At 44.4% G+C, this 21,347-nt stretch overlaps 1 protein-coding gene across 1 annotated transcript in view; it reads right to left on the bottom strand.

The window, feature by feature from the left end:
- Nucleotides 1-740: 740 nt before the first annotated feature.
- Nucleotides 741-21,347, bottom strand: part of LOC138669862 (transcription elongation factor A protein 3-like) — a 334,979-nt gene continuing 314,372 nt past the window's right edge. Inside the window, exon 14 of the mRNA XM_069756695.1 lies at nt 741-1,219. Coding sequence (XP_069612796.1) covers nt 1,211-1,219 — 9 coding nt within the window. The 3' untranslated portion in view covers nt 741-1,210. The remainder of the gene's footprint in view (nt 1,220-21,347) is intronic.

Raw genomic sequence — 21,347 nt, 5'->3', positions numbered from 1 at the left:
GTAAACCGAACCCAACATTGAAAAATTCACTCAACTCTAATGTTTACCCCACCTGTCTATAAATAGCAATGCGCACATCTGCCCCCAATTGGATATTTTTTTGACCATTTATACAAATAGGTAGCCTAATTAGGTAGCCTACTGCAAACACATCAAAAAGGCTGTGTTTGCAGTACAGAGCTCAAAACATGTTCAATTAACTCTAAAGGGAACTCACAGTGTTCTACACATATTTTTCCAGACAATTATAGGCTTTTTAATTATGCAATTTCTGCAAATTTAGTTGTCACAAATCTTATGTTGGGGGGAAATTCAGCAAAGCTGACAAAATGAAGTAATTCACTCATCTTTAGTGATTACAGCTCACTTCTCATTTCTTATAGTGCTCTTCAAATATAATAGCTGCACTGTGATTGGGAAGTTTTTCGTCAGATAGTTATTTTTTAATTAGGAACAGTTTTGCTCAATGCCTTTATTTTGTAAATTGGATAACGTTTTGTTTTCCTTTGTGTGGGCTTTCTATAATTAGTATTTGTTTAAAAAGAAGATCTAACACCACATTTAGTGCATTTGTCACAATATTGGATTGAATGTGCCGAGGTGCACTTTTACATTACATACAATAAAATGTAATTACAGACACTTTGATTTTGATTTATTAACTACAGTTTGTTGTTTTATCTATTCCGTGATCAGCTGACAGATAGCAAAAGAAAAAAAAGCAATTTACAAGTCATTCAATAGTTGTATCCAAACTCTGAACTTTATTATCAAAGATGTTAAGGAATTAATAGTTTGCATTGATTACTATGTCTGCAGACACAGATGAAGATGTAATGCTGCTTTCAATACAAAAATATTGTATTGTGACATATCTTGGAGGAGAGTATGGACATCTTTGGAACACATACATAGGTACAAAAAATGAAGAATTTGATACATGTGACAGTAGTAATACCACCACATATGTCACCATTTTCATAAAATGACATTTTGTAGTGATTAATACAACCAGTCATAATACTCTACAAATGTTATATCACTCTTCTCTATGAAAACTCTATAAAATGTAGGCAAAAGATTTGATGATTACAAGCTAAAAAATAAGCATTAACTAGTGAAAGCACGACACTTTGGAGAAAACAATGTTGATCCAAGGATATTTACAGAGCAGGGAAGATCATTCATTGCTGTCATCAGGAGCCACAGATCAACAAAACTATAAGATAAAGACAAAGGTTTTAATACTGTACATTTAAAACCTAATTTGAGAATAATAATATTCTAAAGAATAATTGTATAAACATCACATTGTGATGTCAGAACCTGAAGCTAAGGCTACGTTCACATTTGTGTTGTGCGCCGCTGCGTCGGTGACGCAACGCACAACGCAAATAAAAACGCACCAAAACGCTGCGTTTTGCGATGCATGCGTCGTTTTTTGCTGAAATTTGGACGCAAGAAAAATGCAACTTGTTGCGTTTTCTGCGCCCGACGCTTGCGGCAAAAAAACCGCATGCATCGCACAACGCAGCACAACGCATGTCCATGTGTCCCCCATGTTAAATATAGGGGCGCATGACGCATGCGTCGCCGCTGCGTCGCCCAGCGCAAACACGCAAAACGCTAATGTGAACGTAGCCTAATACAGGGTGCAGTGGCACTACATTGGCTTGCTCATACCTTGTTGCAGAGCGCATAGATCGTAGATAACTTTGGCAGGCAGTTACTATTACTGAGCCAACTACTGACTGATAGCTGTACAGTGCTATGTTTTTAATTGAAAAACAGGTTCTTCACCAGCTTTGATAAATTACCCAACTTTGTGTCTAAGGCTGCTGAAAAACAATATAATGCACACTTCTGATGCTACACATCTTCTTTATAGGTTAATGGTAGATCATATCAGTTAACTGAGTACATGTATCTCCCTTAAATTCTTTAAAAAAATATAAGACTTGCGACTTTGTTTTTGTATAGTCACTTAAGTCCTTGCTTATCTACTATATTCTACCTATAAATAAAGAAATCGTGAAATAAGTATTGACCACGTCACCAATTTTCTAAGCAAATATATTTCTAATCGTGCTATTGACATGAAATTCTCATCAAATGTTGATAGCAAGAGAAGTGCAAAAAGTCATGGAAAGTCATAACACCAGCTGAAATCTATCAGTAATTAGAAACAATCCTGCCACTTAGTGAAAAAGAATATCAGTTGTTTCAACTCATGAAGTATAAAAAGGTGCCTCATTACTATGGTGCCACACAAGAAATATCTCATGATGGCTAAAACCAGTGAGCTGTCTCAAGACCTTCGCAACCTTATTTTTGCAAAAAATACTGATGGCATTAACAAAGTTTCTAAACTACTGAAGATTCCAGTGAGCATTACTGGGGCAATAATGCGGAAGTGGAAAGAGCATCATTTCACCATAAACCGGCTTTGACCAAATGCTTCCTGCAAGATTTCAGACAGAGGAGATAAAATAATTATCATAAGAATTGTCCAAGAGCCAAAGACTACCTGCGAAGAGTTACAGAAAGACCTGGAATCAGCAGGTACAATTGTTAGAAAACAAACAACAAGCAATGCACTTAACCTCCATGGCCTGTATGCATGCTCACCACACAAAACTCCACGTCCCAGGAGATCCGGTCTGCATTGCGATGGGTAAATAGCGATCTTGAATTGCACTATGTATTTATTAATCATTTAACCATGATTGCTATGATGGTGTGGTCCGGGATCTGATGGGTGCTAGAACTTTGTCAGCACCAATATTTTGGCGATGTCGGTCACCCGCAATTTGCAGGAATATATTTGAGGATAACTTGGTCTCTACAATTATTCATATGATTGGGACATTCATTAGAAACTATTATATATATTCAAAGTAAGATTTTATATTTAAATATTCTAGAGATACTAGGGATCTAAGGTATTTTGTATTGGATTTCCTGGGCACAAGCCTCCTGCTGTTATTTACAATAGTCTTTTAGATATTGCTCTGTATGTCATCTCCTTTTCACCTGTTGTCTGATGATTTTAACAATAAAGTTGTAACAGTTTGATACTTTATTTGACCTAGTATCATCTTTTCTTTGTTTGTGGTTGTGTTATAAACAAGATGATAGGTCCCAAGGTCCTTCTATATACGGGTACAAATTGTTAAGTAACTTATATGTACCATGCAGATATGCCAGATAAGCTGCTATCTTATATACACCACTATTTTGCATTTTAAAAAATACAGGCCACATATTTGTCAGTGTGTTATTTCTGTGACAGGCCTCAAATATCTGGGTGCTCCAAGTTTGGGCATTTTTGGCCGGTTTTCTATTGTTTTTTCAGTCTTTTACTCTACTTATATACAGCACTATTTTGCAATTAAAAAAATACAGGCCACATATTTGTCAGTGTGGTATTTCCGTGACAGGCCTCACATATCTGCGTACTCCAAGTTTGGGGATTTTAGGCCGGTTTTCCACTGTTTTTGCTGTCTGTTTCTCTACTTATATACAGCATTATTTTGCATTTAAAAAAATACAGGCCACATATTTGTCAGTGTGGTATTTCCGTGACAGGCCTTCTATAACTGCGTGCTCAAAGTTTGGGCATTTTAGGCCAGTTTTCAACTTTCTTTGCTGTGTCTTACTCTACTTATATACAGCACTATTTTGCATTTAAAAAGTACAGGCCACATATTTGTCAGTGTGGTATTTCCGTGACAGGCCTCATATATCTGCTTGCTCCATGTTTGGGAATTTTAGGTTGGTTTTCTACTGTTTTTCTGTCTGTTACTCTACTTATATACAGCACTATTTTGCATTTAAAAAAATGCCGGCCACATATTTGTCAGAGTAGTATTTCCAAGACAGACCTCATATATCTGCATCCTCCAAGATTGGGCATTTTAGGCCGGTTTTCCACTGTTTTTGCTGTCTGTTACTCTACTTGAATACAGCACTATTTTGCATTTAAAAAAATGCCGGCCAAATATTTGTCAGAGTGGTATTTCCGAGACAGGCCTCATATATCTGCGTGCTCCAAGATTGGGCATTTTAGGCCGGTTTTCCACTGTTTTTGCTGTCTGTGACTCTACTTATCTACAGCATTGTTTTGCATTAAAGAAATACAGGCCACATATATGTCAGTGTGGTATTCCAGTGACAGGCCTCATATATCTGCATGCTCCAAGTTTGGGCATTTTAGGCCGGTTTTCCACTGTTTTTGCTGTCTGTTACTCTACTTGAATACAGCACTATTTTGCATTCAAAAAAATGCCGGCCACATATTTGTCAGAGTGGTATTTCCGAGACAGGCCTCATATATCTGCGTGCTCCAAGATTGGGCATTTTAGGCCAGTTTTCCACTGTTTTTGCTGTCTGTGACTCTACTTAAAGAAATACAGGCCACATATATGTCAGTGTGGTATTCCAGTGACAGGCCTCATATACCTGCATGCTCAAAGTTTGGGCATTTTAGGCCATTAGTCCACTTTTTTCCTGTCTGTTACTCTACTTATAAACAGCACTATTTTGCATTTAAAAAAATTCAGGCCACATATTTGACAGTGTGGTATTTCTGTGACAGGCCTCATATATCTGCGTACTCCATGTTTGGAGCATTCAAAAATTCAGGCCACATATTTGTCAGTGTGGTATTTCTGTGACAGGCCTCATGTATCTGCGTGCTCCAAGTTTGGGAATTTTAGGCTGGTTTTTGCTGTCTGTTACTCTACTTTTTAACAGCACTATTTTGCATTTAAAAAAATACAGGCCACATATTTGTCAGTGTGGTATTTCTGTGACAGGCCTCATGTATCTGCGTGCTCCAAATTTGGGAATTTTAGGCTGGTTGTCCACTGTTTTTGCTGTCTGTTACTCTACTTAGATACAGCACTATTTTGCATTTAAAAAATACAGGCCACATAGCAGTGTGGTATTTCCGTGACAGGCCTCATATATCTGCTTGCTCCATGTTTGGGCATTTTAGGTCGGTTTTCCACTGTTTTTGCTGTCTGTTACTCTACTTATATACAGCACTATTTTGCATTAAAAAAAATACAGGCCACATATTTGTTAGTGTAGTATTTCTGTGACAGGCCTCATATATCTGCGTGTTCCATGTTTGGGCATTTTAGGCCATTAGTCCACTTTTTTCCTGTCTGTTACTCTACTTATAAACAGAACTATTTTGCATTTAAAAAAATACAGGCCACACATTTGTTAGTGTAGTATTTCGGTGACAGGCCTCATATATCTGCGTGCTCCATGTTTGAGCATTTTAGGCCATTAGTCCTCTTTTTTCCTGTCTGTGTTAGGGGTCAAGTTCCCACCTCTGCACCGGGGAAATCTCGGGCCGTCTCCGCTGCGGTCTCCCATTCTTCTCCTGCCGCAGTGGAGCCTGCTCAGCCGAGACGTCGGTCCCAGCGTCTCGCTCAGTCTGACTCTGTACAAAGAGTTACTGCTGCTTTTCCTGCTTCTGCCATTGGAGTCAGTGCTGGGCAGCGGCGAGCAGATGCTTCTGGGACCAAGTAGTGCTTTTCTCGTTCTGAGCATGCCCAGAGTAAGATCTCTCAGTGGAGATCGAGGGTCACATGATCAGATACTGCAGCTAAGGCCATTGGTCCTTCAGGAAGGTCCTGTAGGTGCTCACGCTCTGTGGCAGCCTCTCATTGGTCCTTCTAGGAAGGTCCTGTACGTGCTGCAACTATTTAAGGCGCGCATGGCCGCACGTCCATGTGCTAGTATTGTTCTATGTTATGTGGTTTGCGCCAGTGTGGTCACGTAAAAGTGTGTTCAGGGACCCGGCTGAAATAAGCCCCTAGAATGCTGGCACCTCCGGCGAGGAGATTGTGTTTGTATGTATTCAGGGACCTGGCTGAAATAAGACCCTAGAATGCTGGCACCTCGAGCGAGGAGTTTTGTGTGCATGCATGACCACTGACTGCTCTCTGTTTGGGCAGTTAGCCTGTGCCTCTGTGAAGTCTAACAGGGCACAGTGCTTTGCTTTCACGGCTACTCTGTGAATTAACTGAGTTAGTCCATACCGCCATATAATGTGTTATGTGTTATGATTTGGTAATTCAGTACAACAATGGACATAGAAGTCAGAGCACATACAGTGACCTGACAATAACCCAAAAACATAGAACGAGCTCTGAGACGTGGGAACTCTGCTGACCGCAATCCCTAATCCTCTCCAACAACACTAGAGGCAGCCGTGGATTGCGCCTAACGCTCCCTATGCAACTCAGCACAGCCTGAGAAACTAGCTAGCCTGAAGATAGAAAATAAGCCTACCTTGCCTCAGAGAAATAGCCCAAAGGAAAAGGCAGCCCCCACATATAATGACTGTGAGTTAAGATGAAAAGACAAACGTAGAGATGAAATAGATTTAGCAAAGTGAGGCCCGACTTTCTGAACAGAGCGAGGATAGGAAAGGTAACTTTGCAGTCAACACAAAACCCTACAAACAACCACGCAAAGGGGGCAAAAAGACCCTCCGTACCGACTAACGGCACGGAGGTACACCCTCTGCGTGCCAGAGCTTCCAGCAAGCAAGAAAAACCAAATAAGCAAGCTGGACAGAAAAAAACAGCAAACAAAATAACAAAGCGGAACTTAGCTATGCAGAGCAGCAGGCCACAGGAACGATCCAGGAGGAAACAAGTCCAATAGTAAAACATTGACTGGAGGCCAGGATCAGAGCACCAGGTGGAGTTAAATAGAGCAGCACCTAACGACTTCACCACATCACCTGAGGAAGGAAACTCAGAAGCCGCAGTACCACTCTCCTCCACCAACGGAAGCTCACAGACAGAATCAGCCGAAGTACCACTTGTGACCACAGGAGGGAGCTCTGCCACAGAATTCACAACAGTACCCCCCCTTGAGGAGGGGTCACCGAACCCTCACCAGAGCCCCCAGGACGACCAGGATGAGCCATATGAAAGGCACGAACAAGATCGGGAGCATGGACATCAGAGGCAAAGACCCAGGAATTATCTTCCTGAGCATAACCCTTCCACTTAACCAGATACTGGAGTTTCCGTCTCGAAACACGAGAATCCAAAATCTTCTCCACTATATACTCCAACTCCCCCTCCACCAAAACTGGGGCAGGAGGATCAACAGATGGAACTATAGATGCCACGTATCTCCGCAACATTGACCTATGGAATACGTTATGGATGGAAAAAGAATCCGGAAGGGTCAAACGAAAAGACACAGGATTAAGAACCTCAGAAATCCCATATGGACCAATGAAACGAGGCTTAAATTTAGGAGAGGAAACCTTCATAGGAATATGACGAGATGACAACCAAACCAAATCCCCAACACGAAGTCGGGGACCCACACAGCATCTGCGATTAGCAAAACGTTGAGCCTTCTCCTGGGACAAGGTCAAATTGTCCACTACCTGAGTCCAGATCTACTGCAACCTGTCCACCACAGTATCCACACCAGGACAGTCTGAAGACTCAACCTGCCCTGAAGAGAAACGAGGATGGAACCCAGAGTTGCAGAAAAACGGCGAAACCAAGGTAGCCGAGCTGGCCCGATTATTAAGGGCGAACTCAGCCAAAGGCAAAAAGGACACCCAGTCATCCTGATCAGCAGAAACAAAGCATCTCAGATATGTTTCCAAGGTCTGATTGGTTCGTTCGGTCTGGCCATTAGTCTGAGGATGGAAAGCCGAGGAAAAAGACAAGTCAATGCCCATCCTAGCACAAAAGGCTCGCCAAAACCTCGAAACAAACTGGGAACCTCTGTCAGAAACGATATTCTCCGGAATGCCATGTAAACGAACCACATGCTGGAAGAACAATGGCACCAAATCAGAGGAGGAAGGTAATTTAGACAAGGGTACCAAATGGACCATCTTAGAGAAGCGATCACAAACCACCCAAATGACTGACATTTTTTGAGAAACGGGAAGATCTGAAATAAAATTCATAGAGATATGTGTCCAAGGCCTCTTCGGGACCGGCAAGGGCAAAAGCAACCCACTGGCACGAGAACAGCAGGGCTTAGCCCGAGCACAAATCCCACAGGATTGCACAAAAGAACGCACATCCCGTGGCAGAGATGGCCACCAAAAGGATCTAGCCACTAACTCTCTGGTACCAAAGATTCCAGGATCACCAGCCAACACCGAAAAATGAACCTCAGAGATAACTCTAGTCGTCCACCTATCAGGGACAAACAGTTTCTCCGCTGGGCAACGATCAGGTTTATTAGCCTGAAGTTTTTGCAGCACCCGCCGCAAATCAGGGGAGATGGCAGACACACTTACTCCCTCTTTGAGAATACCCGCCGGCTCAGATAAACCCGGAGAGTCGGGCACAAAACTCCTAGACAGGGCATCCGCCTTCACATTTTTAGAGCCCGGAAGGTACGAAACCACAAAGTCAAAACGGGAGAAAAACAGCGACCAGCGAGCCTGTCTAGGATTCAACCGTTTGGCAGACTCGAGATAAGTCAAGTTCTTATGATCAGTCAAGACCACCACGCGATGCTTAGCTCCTTCAAGCCAATGACGCCACTCCTCGAATGCCCACTTCATGGCCAGCAACTCTCGATTCCCAACATCATAATTTCACTCAGCAGGCGAAAACTTCCTGGAAAAGAAGGCGCATGGTTTCATCACCGAGCAACCAGAACTTCTCTGCGACAAAACAGCCCCCGCTCCAATTTCAGAAGCATCAACCTCGACCTGGAACGGAAGCGAAACATCTGGCTGACATAACACAGGGGCAGAAGAAAAACGACGCTTCAACTCTTGAAAAGCTTCCACAGCAGCAGTAGACCAATTGACCACATCAGCACCCTTCTTGGTCAAATCGGTCAATGGTTTAGCAATACTAGAAAAATTGCAGATGAAGCGACGATAAAAATTAGCAAAGCCCAGGAACTTTTGCAGACTCTTCAGAGATGTCGGCTGAGTCCAATCATGGATGGCCTGGACCTTAACAGGATCCATCTCGATAGTAGAAGGGGAAAAAATGAACCCCAAAAATGAAACCTTCTGAACACCAAAGAGACACTTTGATCCCTTCACAAACAAAGAATTAGCACGCAGGACCTGGAACACCATTCTGACCTGCTTCACATGAGACTCCCAATCATCCGAGAAGACCAAAATATCATCCAAGTACACAATCAGGAATTTATCCAGGTACTCTCGGAAGATGTCATGCATAAAGGACTGAAACACTGATGGAGCATTGGCAAGTCCGAATGGCATAACCAGGTATTCAAAATGGCCCTCGGGCGTATTAAATGCAGTTTTCCATTCATCGCCTCGCTTAATACGCACAAGATTATATGCACCACGAAGATCTATCTTGGTGAACCAACTAGCCCCCTTAATCCGAGCAAACAAATCAGATAACAGCGGCAAGGGGTACTGAAATTTGACCGTGATCTTATTTAGAAGGCGGTAATCTATACAAGGTCTCAACGAACCATCCTTCTTGGCCACAAAAAAGAACCCCGCTCCCAATGGCGACGATGACGGGCGAATATGCCCCTTCTCCAAGGACTCCTTCACGTAACTCCGCATAGCGGCGTGCTCAGGTACAGATAAATTAAACAGTCGACCTTTTGGAAATTTACTACCAGGAATCAAATCGATAGCACAATCACAATCCCTATGCGGATGTAGGGTATCGGACTTGGGCTCATCAAATACATCCCGGTAATCAGACAAGAACTCTGGGACCTCAGAAGGGGTGGATGATGAAATAGACAGGAATGGGACATCACCATGTACCCCCTGACAACCCCAGCTGGACACAGACATGGATTTCCAATCTAATACTGGATTATGGACCTGTAGCCATGGCAACCCCAACACGACCACATCATGCAGATTATGCAACACCAGAAAGCGAATATCCTCCTGATGTGCAGGAGCCATGCACATGGTCAGCTGGGTCCAGTACTGAGGCTTATTCTTGGCCAAAGGTGTAGCATCAATTCCTCTCAATGGAATAGGACACTGCAAGGGCTCCAAGAAAAACCCACAACGCCTGGCATACTCCAAGTCCATCAAATTCAGAGCAGCGCCTGAATCCACAAATGCCATGACAGAATAAGATGACAAAGAGCAGATCAAAGTAACGGACAAAAGAAATTTTGACTGTACTGTACCAATGGTGGCAGACCTAGCGAACCGCCCAGTGCGTTTAGGACAAACAGAGATAGTATGAGTGGAATCACCACAGTAGAAACACAGCCCATTGTGACGTCTGTGTTCTTGCCGTTCAACTCTGGTCAAAGTCCTATCGCACTGCATAGGCTCAGGTTTATGCTCAGATAATACCGCCAAATGGTGCACAGATTTACGCTCACGCAAGCGTCGACCGATCTGAATGGCCAAAGACATAGACTCATTAAGACCAGCAGGCATAGGAAATCCCACCATGACATCCTTAAGGGCTTCAGAGAGACCATTTCTGAAAATAGCTGCGAGCGCACCTTCATTCCATTGAGTGAGCACCGACCATCTTCTAAATTTCTGACAGTAAATCTCAGTCTCATCCTGACCCTGACACAGAGCCAGCAAATTTTTCTCTGCCTGATCCACCGAATTAGGTTCATCGTACAGCAATCCGAGCACCAGGAAAAACGCATCAATATTACTTAATGCAGGATCTCCTGGCGCAAGGGAAAATGCCCAGTCTTGAGGGTCGCCACGCAAAAAAGAAATAATAATTCTAACTTGTTGAACTGGGTCACCAGAGGAGCGAGGTTTCAAGGCCAGAAACAGTTTGCAATTATTTTTGAAATTCACAAATTTGGCTCTATCACCATAAAACAAATCAGGAATAGGAATTCTTGGTTCTAACATAGGATTCTGAAGCACCAAATCTTGAATCTTTTGTACATTTATAACGAGATTATCCATTGAAGAGCACAGACCCTGAATGTCCATGTCCACACCTGTGTCCTGAACCACCCAAATGTCTAGGGGAAAAAAAGGCAAAACACAGTGCAAAGAAAAAAAAAATGGTCTCAGAACTTCTTTTTTCCCTCTATTGAGAATCATTAGTACTTTGGGCCTCCAGTACTGTTATGATTTGGTAATTCAGTACCACAATGGACATAGAAGTCAGAGCACATACAGTGACCTGACAATAACCCAAAAACATAGAACGAGCTCTGAGACGTGGGAACTCTGCTGACCGCAATCCCTAATCCTCTCCATCAACACTAGAGGCAGCCGTGGATTGCGCCTAACGCTCCCTATGCAACTCGGCACAGCCTGAGAAACTAGCTAGCCTGAAGATAGAAAATAAGCCTACCTTGCCTCAGAGAAATACCCCAAAGGAAAAGGCAGCCCCCACATATAATGACTGTGAGTTAAGATGAAAAGACAAACGTAGAGATGAAATAGATTTAGCAAAGTGAGGCCCGACTTTCTGAACAGAGCGAGGATAGGAAAGGTAACTTTGCGATCAACACAAAACCCTACAAACAACCACGCAAAGGGGGCAAAAAGACCCTCCGTACCGACTAACGGCACGGAGGTACACCCTCTGCGTGCCAGAGCTTCCAGCAAGCAAGAAAAACCAAATAAGCAAGCTGGACAGAAAAAAACAGCAAACAAAATAACAAAGCGGAACTTGGCTATGCAGAGCAGCAGGCCACAGGAACGATCCAGGAGGAAACAAGTCCAATACTAGAACATTGACTGGAGGCCAGGATCAGAGCACCAGGTGGAGTTAAATAGAGCAGCACCTAACGACTTCACCACATCACCTGAGGAAGGAAACTCAGAAGCCGCAGTACCACTCTCCTCCACCAACGGAAGCTCACAGACAGAATCAGCCGAAGTACCACTTGTGACCACAGGAAGGAGCTCTGCCACAGAATTCACAACAGTTATGATCCGGTGACCTTGGAGCCGCATGAAACTTTCTCTGGAGTAGGTGGAAACTGTACTGACCGCAAATCCTGAACTAACACCGCAATTAGAAGTAGCCATGGGGTGTGCCTAACAAACCCTAGACACCTCGACACAGCCGGAGAACTAAATACCCCTATAGATGGAAAGAGGAATTCTACCTTGCCTCAGAGCAGAACCCCAAAGGATAGGCAGCCCCCCACGAATACTGACTGTGAGTAGGAGAGGAAAGACACACGAAGGCAGAAAACAGGATTTAGCAAAAGAGGCCACTCTAGCTAAATAGGAAAGGATAGGACAGAATACTAAGCGGTCAGTATTAAAACCCTTCCAAAAATATCCACAGCAGATAATGCAAAAAATTCCACCATCTAACTAAAGACGTGGAACGTATATCTGCAACTCCTGAGAATCCAACAAGACTGAGAAAATACTGACACAATGTAAGCTGGACAAGAAAAAACAAATGAATAGCACTGAATTATCAAGCACACAGCATGTGTGCCACAGAAACAAAACCAGACACTTATCTTTGCTGATTTGGCAGCAAGGCAGGAGGAACCAGACAGAGGTCCAACACCTCCCAACAACCACGGACAACTGGCAAGGACTAATGAATCCTGCACACCTAAATACCCCAGTCAGAACTGCAATCAGCAGATACACCTGACCAGGACTGCAACCCAGGGACAACTGCATTACCACCTACAACCACCGGAGGGAGCCCAAAAGCAGAATTCACAACAGTACCCCCCCCTTGAGGAGGGGTCACCGAACCCTCACCAGAGCCCCCAGGCCGATCAGGACGAGCCAGATCAAAGGCACAAACTAAATAAGGAGCATGGACATCAGAGGCAAAAACCCAAGAATTATCCTCCTGGCCATAACCCTTCCATTTGACAAGGTACTGAAGCCTCCGCCTCGAAAAACGAGAGTCCAAAATCTTCTCAACCACATACTCCAACTGCCCATCAACCAACACAGGGGCCGGAGGATCAACAGAGGGAACAACGGGCACCACATATTTCCGCAATAAAGATCTATGGAAGACATTATGGATAGCAAAAGAGGCCGGAAGCGCCAATCGAAAAGACACCGGATTAATAATCCCAGAAATCCTATAAGGACCAATAAACCAAGGCTTAAACTTAGGAGAAGAAACCTTCATAGGAACATGACGGGAAGACAACCAGACCAGATCCCCAACCCGAAGTCGGGAACCAACACACCGACGACGGTTAGCAAAACGTTGAGCCTCCTCCTGAGACAACACCAAGTTGTCCACCACATGAGCCCAAATCTGCTGCAACCTGTCAACCACAGAATCCACACCAGGACAGTCAGAAGGCTCAACCTGCCCAGAAGAAAAACGAGGATGAAAACCAAAATTACAAAAGAATGGCGAAACCAAAGTAGCCGAACTAGCCCGATTATTAAGGGCAAACTCGGCCAATGGCAAGAAGGCCACCCAATCATCCTGATCAGCAGACACAAAGCATCTCAAATAAGTCTCCAAAGTCTGATTAGTTCGCTCGGTCTGGCCATTTGTCTGAGGATGAAATGCAGAAGAAAAAGACAAATCAATGCCCAGCCTAGCACAAAAGGCCCGCCAAAACCTAGAAACAAACTGGGAACCTCTGTCGGACACAATATTCTCCGGAATACCATGCAAACGAACCACATGCTGAAAAAACAACGGAACCAAATCTGAAGAGGAAGGCAATTTAGGCAAAGGCACCAAATGAACCATCTTAGAGAATCGGTCACAAACAACCCAGATAACTGACATCCTCTGGGAAACCGGAAGATCAGAAATAAAATCCATAGAAATATGTGTCCAGGGTCTCTCAGGGACCAGCAGTGGCAAAAGCAACCCACTAGCACGGGAAAAACAAGTCCTACAGGACTGCACAAAAGAACGCACATCACGTGACAAAGAAGGCCACCAAAAGGACCTACCAACCAAGTCTCTGGTACCAAAAATACCAGGATGACCAGCCAACACAGAACAGTGAACCTCAGAAATCACTCTACTAGTCCATCTGTCAGGAACAAACAGTTTCCCCACTGGACAGCGGTCAGGTCTGTCAGCCTGAAATTCCTGAAGAACCCGTCGTAAATCAGGGGAAATGGCAGAAAGGACCACCCCTTCTTTCAGAATGCCGACCGGTTCAAGGACCTCAGGAGAATCAGGCAAAAAACTCATAGAGAGGGCATCAGCCTTAATATTCTTAGAACCCGGAAGATACGAGACCACGAAATCAAAACGGGAAAAAAACAAGGACCATCGAGCCTGTCTAGGATTCAGCCATTTGGCAGACTCGAGGTAAATCAGATTCTTATGATCGGTCAAGACCACAATACGGTGCTTAGCTCCCTCAAGCCAATGTCGCCACTCCTCAAACGCCCACTTCATAGCCAATAACTCCCGATTGCCGACATCATAATTGCGTTCAGCAGGCAAAAACTTACGGGAAAAGAAGGCACACGGTTTCATCAAGGAACCAACAGGATCCCTCTGAGACAAAACGGCCCCTGCCCCAATCTCAGAAGCGTCAATCTCAACCTGAAACGGAAGAGAAACATCCGGTTGGCGCAACACCGGAGCAGAAGTAAATCGGCGTTTAAGCTCCTGAAAGGCAGAGACAGCCACAAAGGACCAATTCGCCACATCAGTGCCTTTCTTCGTCAAATCGGTCAAGGGTTTAACCGCCCTGGAAAAGTTAGCAATGAAACGGCGATAAAAATTTGCAAAACCCCAAAATTTCTGAAGGCTCTTCACGGATGTGGGTTGAATCCAATCATGAATGGCCTGAACCTTAACCGGATCCATCTCCATAGATGAGGGAGAAAAAATGAAGCACAAAAAAGAAACTTTCTGCACCCCAAAGAGACACTTAGACTCCTTTACAAACAAAGCATTGTCATGAAGGATCTGAAATACCATCCTGACCTGTTCCACATGAGACTCCCAATCATCGGAAAAAATCAAAATATCGTCCAAATATACAATCAAGAATTTATCAATATAAGTCCGGACGATATCATGTATGATGGACTGAAAAACAGATGGAGCATTAGTGAGCCCGAATGGCATCACAAGGTATTCAAAATGGCCTTCGGGCGTATTAAACGCAGTTTTCCATTCATCACCCTGCTTAATACGAACAAGATTATATGCCCCCCGAAGGTCAATCTTCGTAAACCAACTAGCCCCCTTAATCCTAGCAAACAAATCGGAAAGCAAAGGTAAAGGGTATTGAAACTTGACCGTGATCTTATTCAAGAGGCGATAATGAATACAGGGTCTCAAGGAGCCAACTTCTTAGCAACAAAAAAAAATCCCGCTCCCAACGGTGAAGAAGATGGCTGAATATGCCCTTTCTCCAAAGACTCTTTAACATAACTCCGCATGGCGGTATGTTCAGGCACAGACAGGTTGAAAAGTCGGCCCTTAGGAAACTTACAGCCTGGAATCAAGTCAATCGCACAATCACAGTCCCTGTGCGGTGGAAGGGAACTGGACTTGGGCTCATCGAATACATCCTGAAAATCGGACAAAAACTCTGGAATTTCAGAAGAGGAAGAAGAGGAGATTGACATCAAAGGAACATCATTATGAACCCCCTGACAACCCCAACTAGTCACAGACATAGACTTCCAATCCAACACAGGATTATGTACCTGCAACCACGGGAAACCCAGCACGATAGCATCATGCAAATTATGCAACACCAGAAATCGACAATCTTCCTGATGGGCTGGCGCCATGTGCATGGTCACCTGTGTCCAAAACTGGGGCTTATTTTTAGCCAAAGGTGTAGCATCAATGCCCCTTAAAGGAATAGGGTTCTGCAAAAGCTGCAAGGGAAAACCACAACGCCTGGCAAACTCAAAGTCCATTAAGTTCAAGGCAGCGCTTGAATCCACAAACGCCATGACAGAAAATGATGACAATGAGCAGATCAAGGACACAGATAACAGATATTTAGGTTGTACAGTACTGATGGTAAATGAACTAGCGATCCTCTTTGTCCGCTTAGGGCAGACTGAAATGACATGAGAAGCGTCACCACAATAATAACACAACCTATTCTGACGTCTGAATCCTTGTCGTTCCGTTCTAGACAGAATCCTATCACACTGCATTGGCTCAGGAATCTGCTCTGAGGACAACGCCACAGCGCACACAGTTCTGCGCTCCCACAAGCGCCGGTCAATCTGAATGGCCAGAGACATAGAATCACTCAAACCGAAAGGCGTGGGAACCCCACCATAACATCTGTAACGGATTCAGAAAGACCCTTTCTGAAAATTGCCACCAAAGCATCATCATTCCATTTAGTCAACACAGACCATTTTCTAAATTTCTGACAATACAATTCTGCCGCCTCTTGACCTTGAGACAGGGCCAACAAGGTCTTCTCCGCTTGATCCACAGAATTCGGTTCATCATATAATAATCCTAAAGCCTGAAAAAAGGAGTCTACATTAAGCAAAGCTGGATTCCCAGATTCCAGGAAAAATGCCCAATCCTGTGGATCGCCATGCAGCAGGGAGATGACGATTTTAACCTGCTGAATGGAATCACCGGAGGATCGAGGTCTCAGAGCAAAAAACAGTTTACAGTTGTTTTTAAAACTCAAAAATTTGGACCTGTCACCAAAAAACAAATCAGGAGTAGGAATCTTCGGCTCTAAAACAGGAGTCTGAACAATATAATCAGAAATACCCTGCACCCTAGCAGCAATCTGGTCTACACGAGAAGCTAATTCCTGAACATCCATGCTAGCACAAGACTCCTCAGCCACCCATAGAAAAAGAGGGAAGAGAAGACAAAGCAGACTGCAGAAAAAAAATGGCTCAACACCTTTCTTCCCTTCTTCTGAGATGCATTTAACTCATTATTGGCCAGTTGTACTGTTATGATCCGGTGACCTTGGAGCCGCATGAAACTTTCTCTGGAGTAGGTGGAAACTGTACTGACCGCAAATCCTGAACTAACACCGCAACTAGAAGTAGCCGTGGGGTGTGCCTAACAAACCCTAGACACCTCGACACAGCCGGAGGACTAAATACCCCTATAGATGGCAAGAGGAATTCTACCTTGCCTCAGAGCAGAACCCCAAAGGATAGGCAGCCCCCCACGAATATTGACTGTGAGTAGGAGAGGAAAGACACACGTAGGCAGAAAACAGGATTTAGCAAAAGAGGCCACTCTAGCTAAATAGGAAAGGATAGGACAGAATACTAAGCGGTCAGTATTAAAACCCTTCCAAAAATATCCACAGCAGATAATACAAAAAATTCCACCATCTAACTAAAGACGTGGAACGTATATCTGCAACTCCTGAGAATCCAACAAGACTGAGAAAATACTGACACAATGTAAGCTGGACAAGAAAAAACAAATGAATAGCACTGAATTATCAAGCACACAGCATGTGTGCCACAGAAACAAAACCAGACACTTATCTTTGCTGATTTGGCAGCAAGGCAGGAGGAACCAGACAGAGGTCCAACACCTCCCAACAACCATGGACAATTGGCAAGGACTAATGAATCCTGCACACCTAAATAGCCCAGTCAGAACTGCAATCAGCAGATACACCTGACCAGGACTGCAACCCAGGGACAACTGCATTACCACCTACAACCACCGGAGGGAGCCCAAAAGCAGAATTCACAACAATAGTGCTGCCGTTTGCTAGCAGCAGTGTTGTGAATTCTGTTTTCGAACTCCCTCCTGTGGTCATGAATGGTACTTCGGCAAGTTCTGTCCATGGACTCCCTCTGGTGGCTGTGAGTGGAGCTGCTGCTTCTGAGGTTCCTTCCACAGGTGACGTAGTTTATTCTTTGGCTGGCTGTTCTATTTAACTCCACTCAGATCGTTACTCCATGCCAGCTGGCAATGTTCTTGTACTGGTTCAGTTCGCTCTTGGATCTTTCTGGTGGCCTGTCTGCTCCAGCAGAAGCTAAGTCCCTGCTAGTTAATTATTTGTTCATTGTTTCCTTGTCCAGTTGGCTATCATGATTTTGTCTTGCTAGCTGGAAGCTCTGGGATGCAGAGTGGCACCTCCGCACCGTGAGTCGGTGCGGAGGTCTTTTTGCACACTCTGCGTGGTCTTTTGTAGTTTTTTGTGCTGACCGCAAAGATACCTTTCCTATCCTCAGTCTGTTTAGTAAGTCTGGCCTCCCTTTGCTGAAACCTGTTTCATTTCTGTGTTTGTGACTTTCATCTTAACTCACAGTCAATATATGTGGGGGATTGCCTTTTCCTTTGGGGGATTTCTCTGAGGCAAGGTAGGCTTTATTTTCTATCTTTAGGGCTAGTTAGCTCTTAGGCTGTGTAGAGGCGTCTAGGTCGTGTTAGGTACGCTCCACGGCTATTTCTAGTTGTGTGATAGGATTAGGGGTTGCGTTCAGCAGAGCTCCCACTTCCCAGAGCTTGTCCTGTGTGAGTTTAACCATCAGGTCGTTCCGGGTGCTCCTAACCACCAGGTCCATAACAGTACAGCTGGCCCAAAGTATTAATGCATCTCAATAGAGGGATAAGAGAAGTTCTGAGACAATTTATTTTTCTCTGCATTGTTTTTTGTCTTTCTTTTCCCCTTAACCTCTGGTTGGTTCAGGTCACAGGTGTAGATATGGACATTCAAGGTCTGTCCTCTTGTGTGGATCATCTCACTGCAAGGGTACAAAACATTCAAGATTTTGTGGTTCAGAATCTGATGTTAGAGCCTAGAATTCCAATTCCTGATTTGTTTTCTGGGGATAGATCTAAATTCCTGAATTTCAAAAATAATTGTAAACTGTTTCTAGCTTTGAAACCCCGCTCCTCTGGTGACCCCGTTCAACAAGTAAAAATCATTATTTCTTTGTTGCGTGGTGACCCTCAAGACTGGGCATTTTCCCTTGCGCCAGGAGATCCTGCATTGCGTGACGTAGATGCGTTTTTTCTGGCGCTTGGATTGCTTTATGATGAACCAAATTCAGTGGATCAGGCAGAGAAAATCTTGCTGGCTTTGTGTCAGGGTCAGGATGAAACGGAGGTGTACTGTCAGAAGTTTAGAAAGTGGTCTGTGCTTACTCAGTGGAATGAGTGTGCCCTGGCGGCAATTTTCAGAAAGGGTTTTTCTGAAGCCCTTAAGGATGTCATGGTGGGTTTTCCCACGCCTGCTGGTCTGAATGAGTCTATGTCCTTGGCCATTCAGATCGATCGGCGCTTGCGTGAGCGCAAAGCTGTGCACCATTTGGCGGTATTTTCTGAGCATAGGCCTGAGCCTATGCAATGTGATAGGACTTTGACCAGAGCGGAACGGCAAGAACTCAGACGTCGGAATGGGCTGTGTTTTTACTGTGGTGATTCCACTCATGCTATCTCCGATTGTCCTAAGCGCACTAAGCGGTTCGCTAGGTCTGCCACCATTGGTACGGTACAGTCTAAATTTCTTTTGTCCGTTACTCTGATTTGCTCTCTGTCGTCCTATTCTGTTATGGCATGTGTGGATTCAGGCGCTGCCCTGAATTTGATGGACTTGGAGTTTGCCAGGCGCTGTGGTTTTTTCTTGGAGCCCTTGCAGTATCCTATTCCATTGAGAGGAATTAATGCTACGCCTTTGGCCAAGAATAAGCCTCAGTACTGGACTCTATTGACCATGTGCATGGCTCCTGCACATCAGGAGGATATTCGTTTTTTGGTGTTGCATAATCTGCATGATGTGGTCGTTTTGGGGTTGCCATGGCTACAGGTCCATAATCCAGTATTGGATTGGAAATCTATGTCTGTGTCCGGCTGGGGTTGTCAGGGGGTACATGGTGATGTTCCATTGCTGTCAATTTCGCCTTCCATTCCTTCTGAAGTCCATGAGTTTTTGTCAGATTACCGGCATGTATTTGAAGAGCCCAAATCCGGTGGCTTTCCTCCTCATAGGGATTGCGATTGTGCTATTAATTTGATTCCTGGTAGTAAGTTTCCTAAGGGCCGACTGTTTAATTTATCTGTGCCAGAGCACGCCGCTATGCAGAGTTATATAAAGGAATCCTTGGAGAAAGGTCATATTCGCCCATCATCATCACCGTTGGGAGCAGGGTTATTTTTTGTGGCCAAGAAGGATGGCTCTTTGAGACCTTGTATTGATTACCGCCTTCTTAATAAGATCACAGTCAAATTTCAGTACCCTTTGCCGCTGCTATCTGATTTGTTTGCTCGGATTAAGGGGGCTAGTTGGTTCACCAAGATAGATCTTCGAGGGGCGTATAATCTTGTGCAAATTAAACAGGGCGATGAATGGAAAACAGCATTTAATACGCCCGAGGGCCATTTTGAGTACCTGGTTATGCCATTCGGGCTTTCTAATGCTCCATCTGTGTTTCAGTCCTTTATGCATGACATCTTCCGAGAGTACCTGGATAGAGTCATGATTGTATATTTGGATGATATTTTGGTCTTTTCGGATGATTGGGAGTCGCATGTGAAGCAGGTCAGAATGGTGTTCCAGGTCCTTCGTGCGAATTCTTTGTTTGTGAGGGGGTCGAAATGTCTCTTTGGGGTTCAGAAGGTTTCATTTTTGGGTTTAATTTTTTCCCCTTCTACTATCGAGATGGAGCCTGTTAAAGTTCAGGCCATTTATGATTGGACTCAGCCGACATCTGTGAAGAGCCTGCAGAAGTTCCTGGGCTTTGCTAATTTTTACCGTCGCTTCATCGCTAATTTTTCTAGTGTTGCTAAACCGTTGACTGGTTTGACCAAGAAAGGTGCTGATGTGGTCAATTGGTCCTCGGCGGCTGTAGAGGCTTTTCAGGAGTGCAAGCGTCGTTTTTCTTCTGCCCCTGTGTTGTGCCAGCCAGATGTATCGCTCCCGTTTCAGGTTGAGGTTGATGCTTCTGAGATTGGTGCAGGGGCTGTTTTGTCGCAAAGAAGTTCTGATGGCTCGGTGATGAAACCATGTGCCTTCTTTTCTAGAAAATTCTCGCCTGCTGAGCGCAATTATGATGTTGGCAATCGAGAGTTGTTGGCCATGAAGTGGGCACTCGAGGAGTGGCGACATTGGCTTGAAGGAGCCAAGCATTGCGTGGTGGTCTTGACGGATCACAAGAATTTGACTTATCTCGAGTCTGCCAAACGGTTGAATCCTAGACAGGCTCGATGGTCGCTGTTTTTCTCCCGTTTTGATTTTGTGGTTTCGTACCTTCTGGGCTCTAAGAATGTGAAGGCTGATGCCCTGTCAAGGAGTTTTGTGCCTGACTCTCCGGGTGTTCCTGAGCCGGCGGGTATTCTCAAAGAGGGGGTCATTTTGTCTGCCATCTCCCCTGATTTGCGGCGCGTGCTGCAGAAGTTTCAGTCTGATAGACCTGACCGTTGTCCAGCGGAGAAACTGTTTGTCCCTGATAGATGGACAGGCTCGATGGTCCTTGTTTTTTTCCC

The sequence above is a fragment of the Ranitomeya imitator genome, chromosome 3, assembly GCF_032444005.1.
Source record: "Ranitomeya imitator isolate aRanImi1 chromosome 3, aRanImi1.pri, whole genome shotgun sequence".
Classification (NCBI taxonomy): domain Eukaryota; kingdom Metazoa; phylum Chordata; class Amphibia; order Anura; family Dendrobatidae; genus Ranitomeya; species Ranitomeya imitator.
This window is presented reverse-complemented; position numbering and strand designations above follow the sequence as displayed.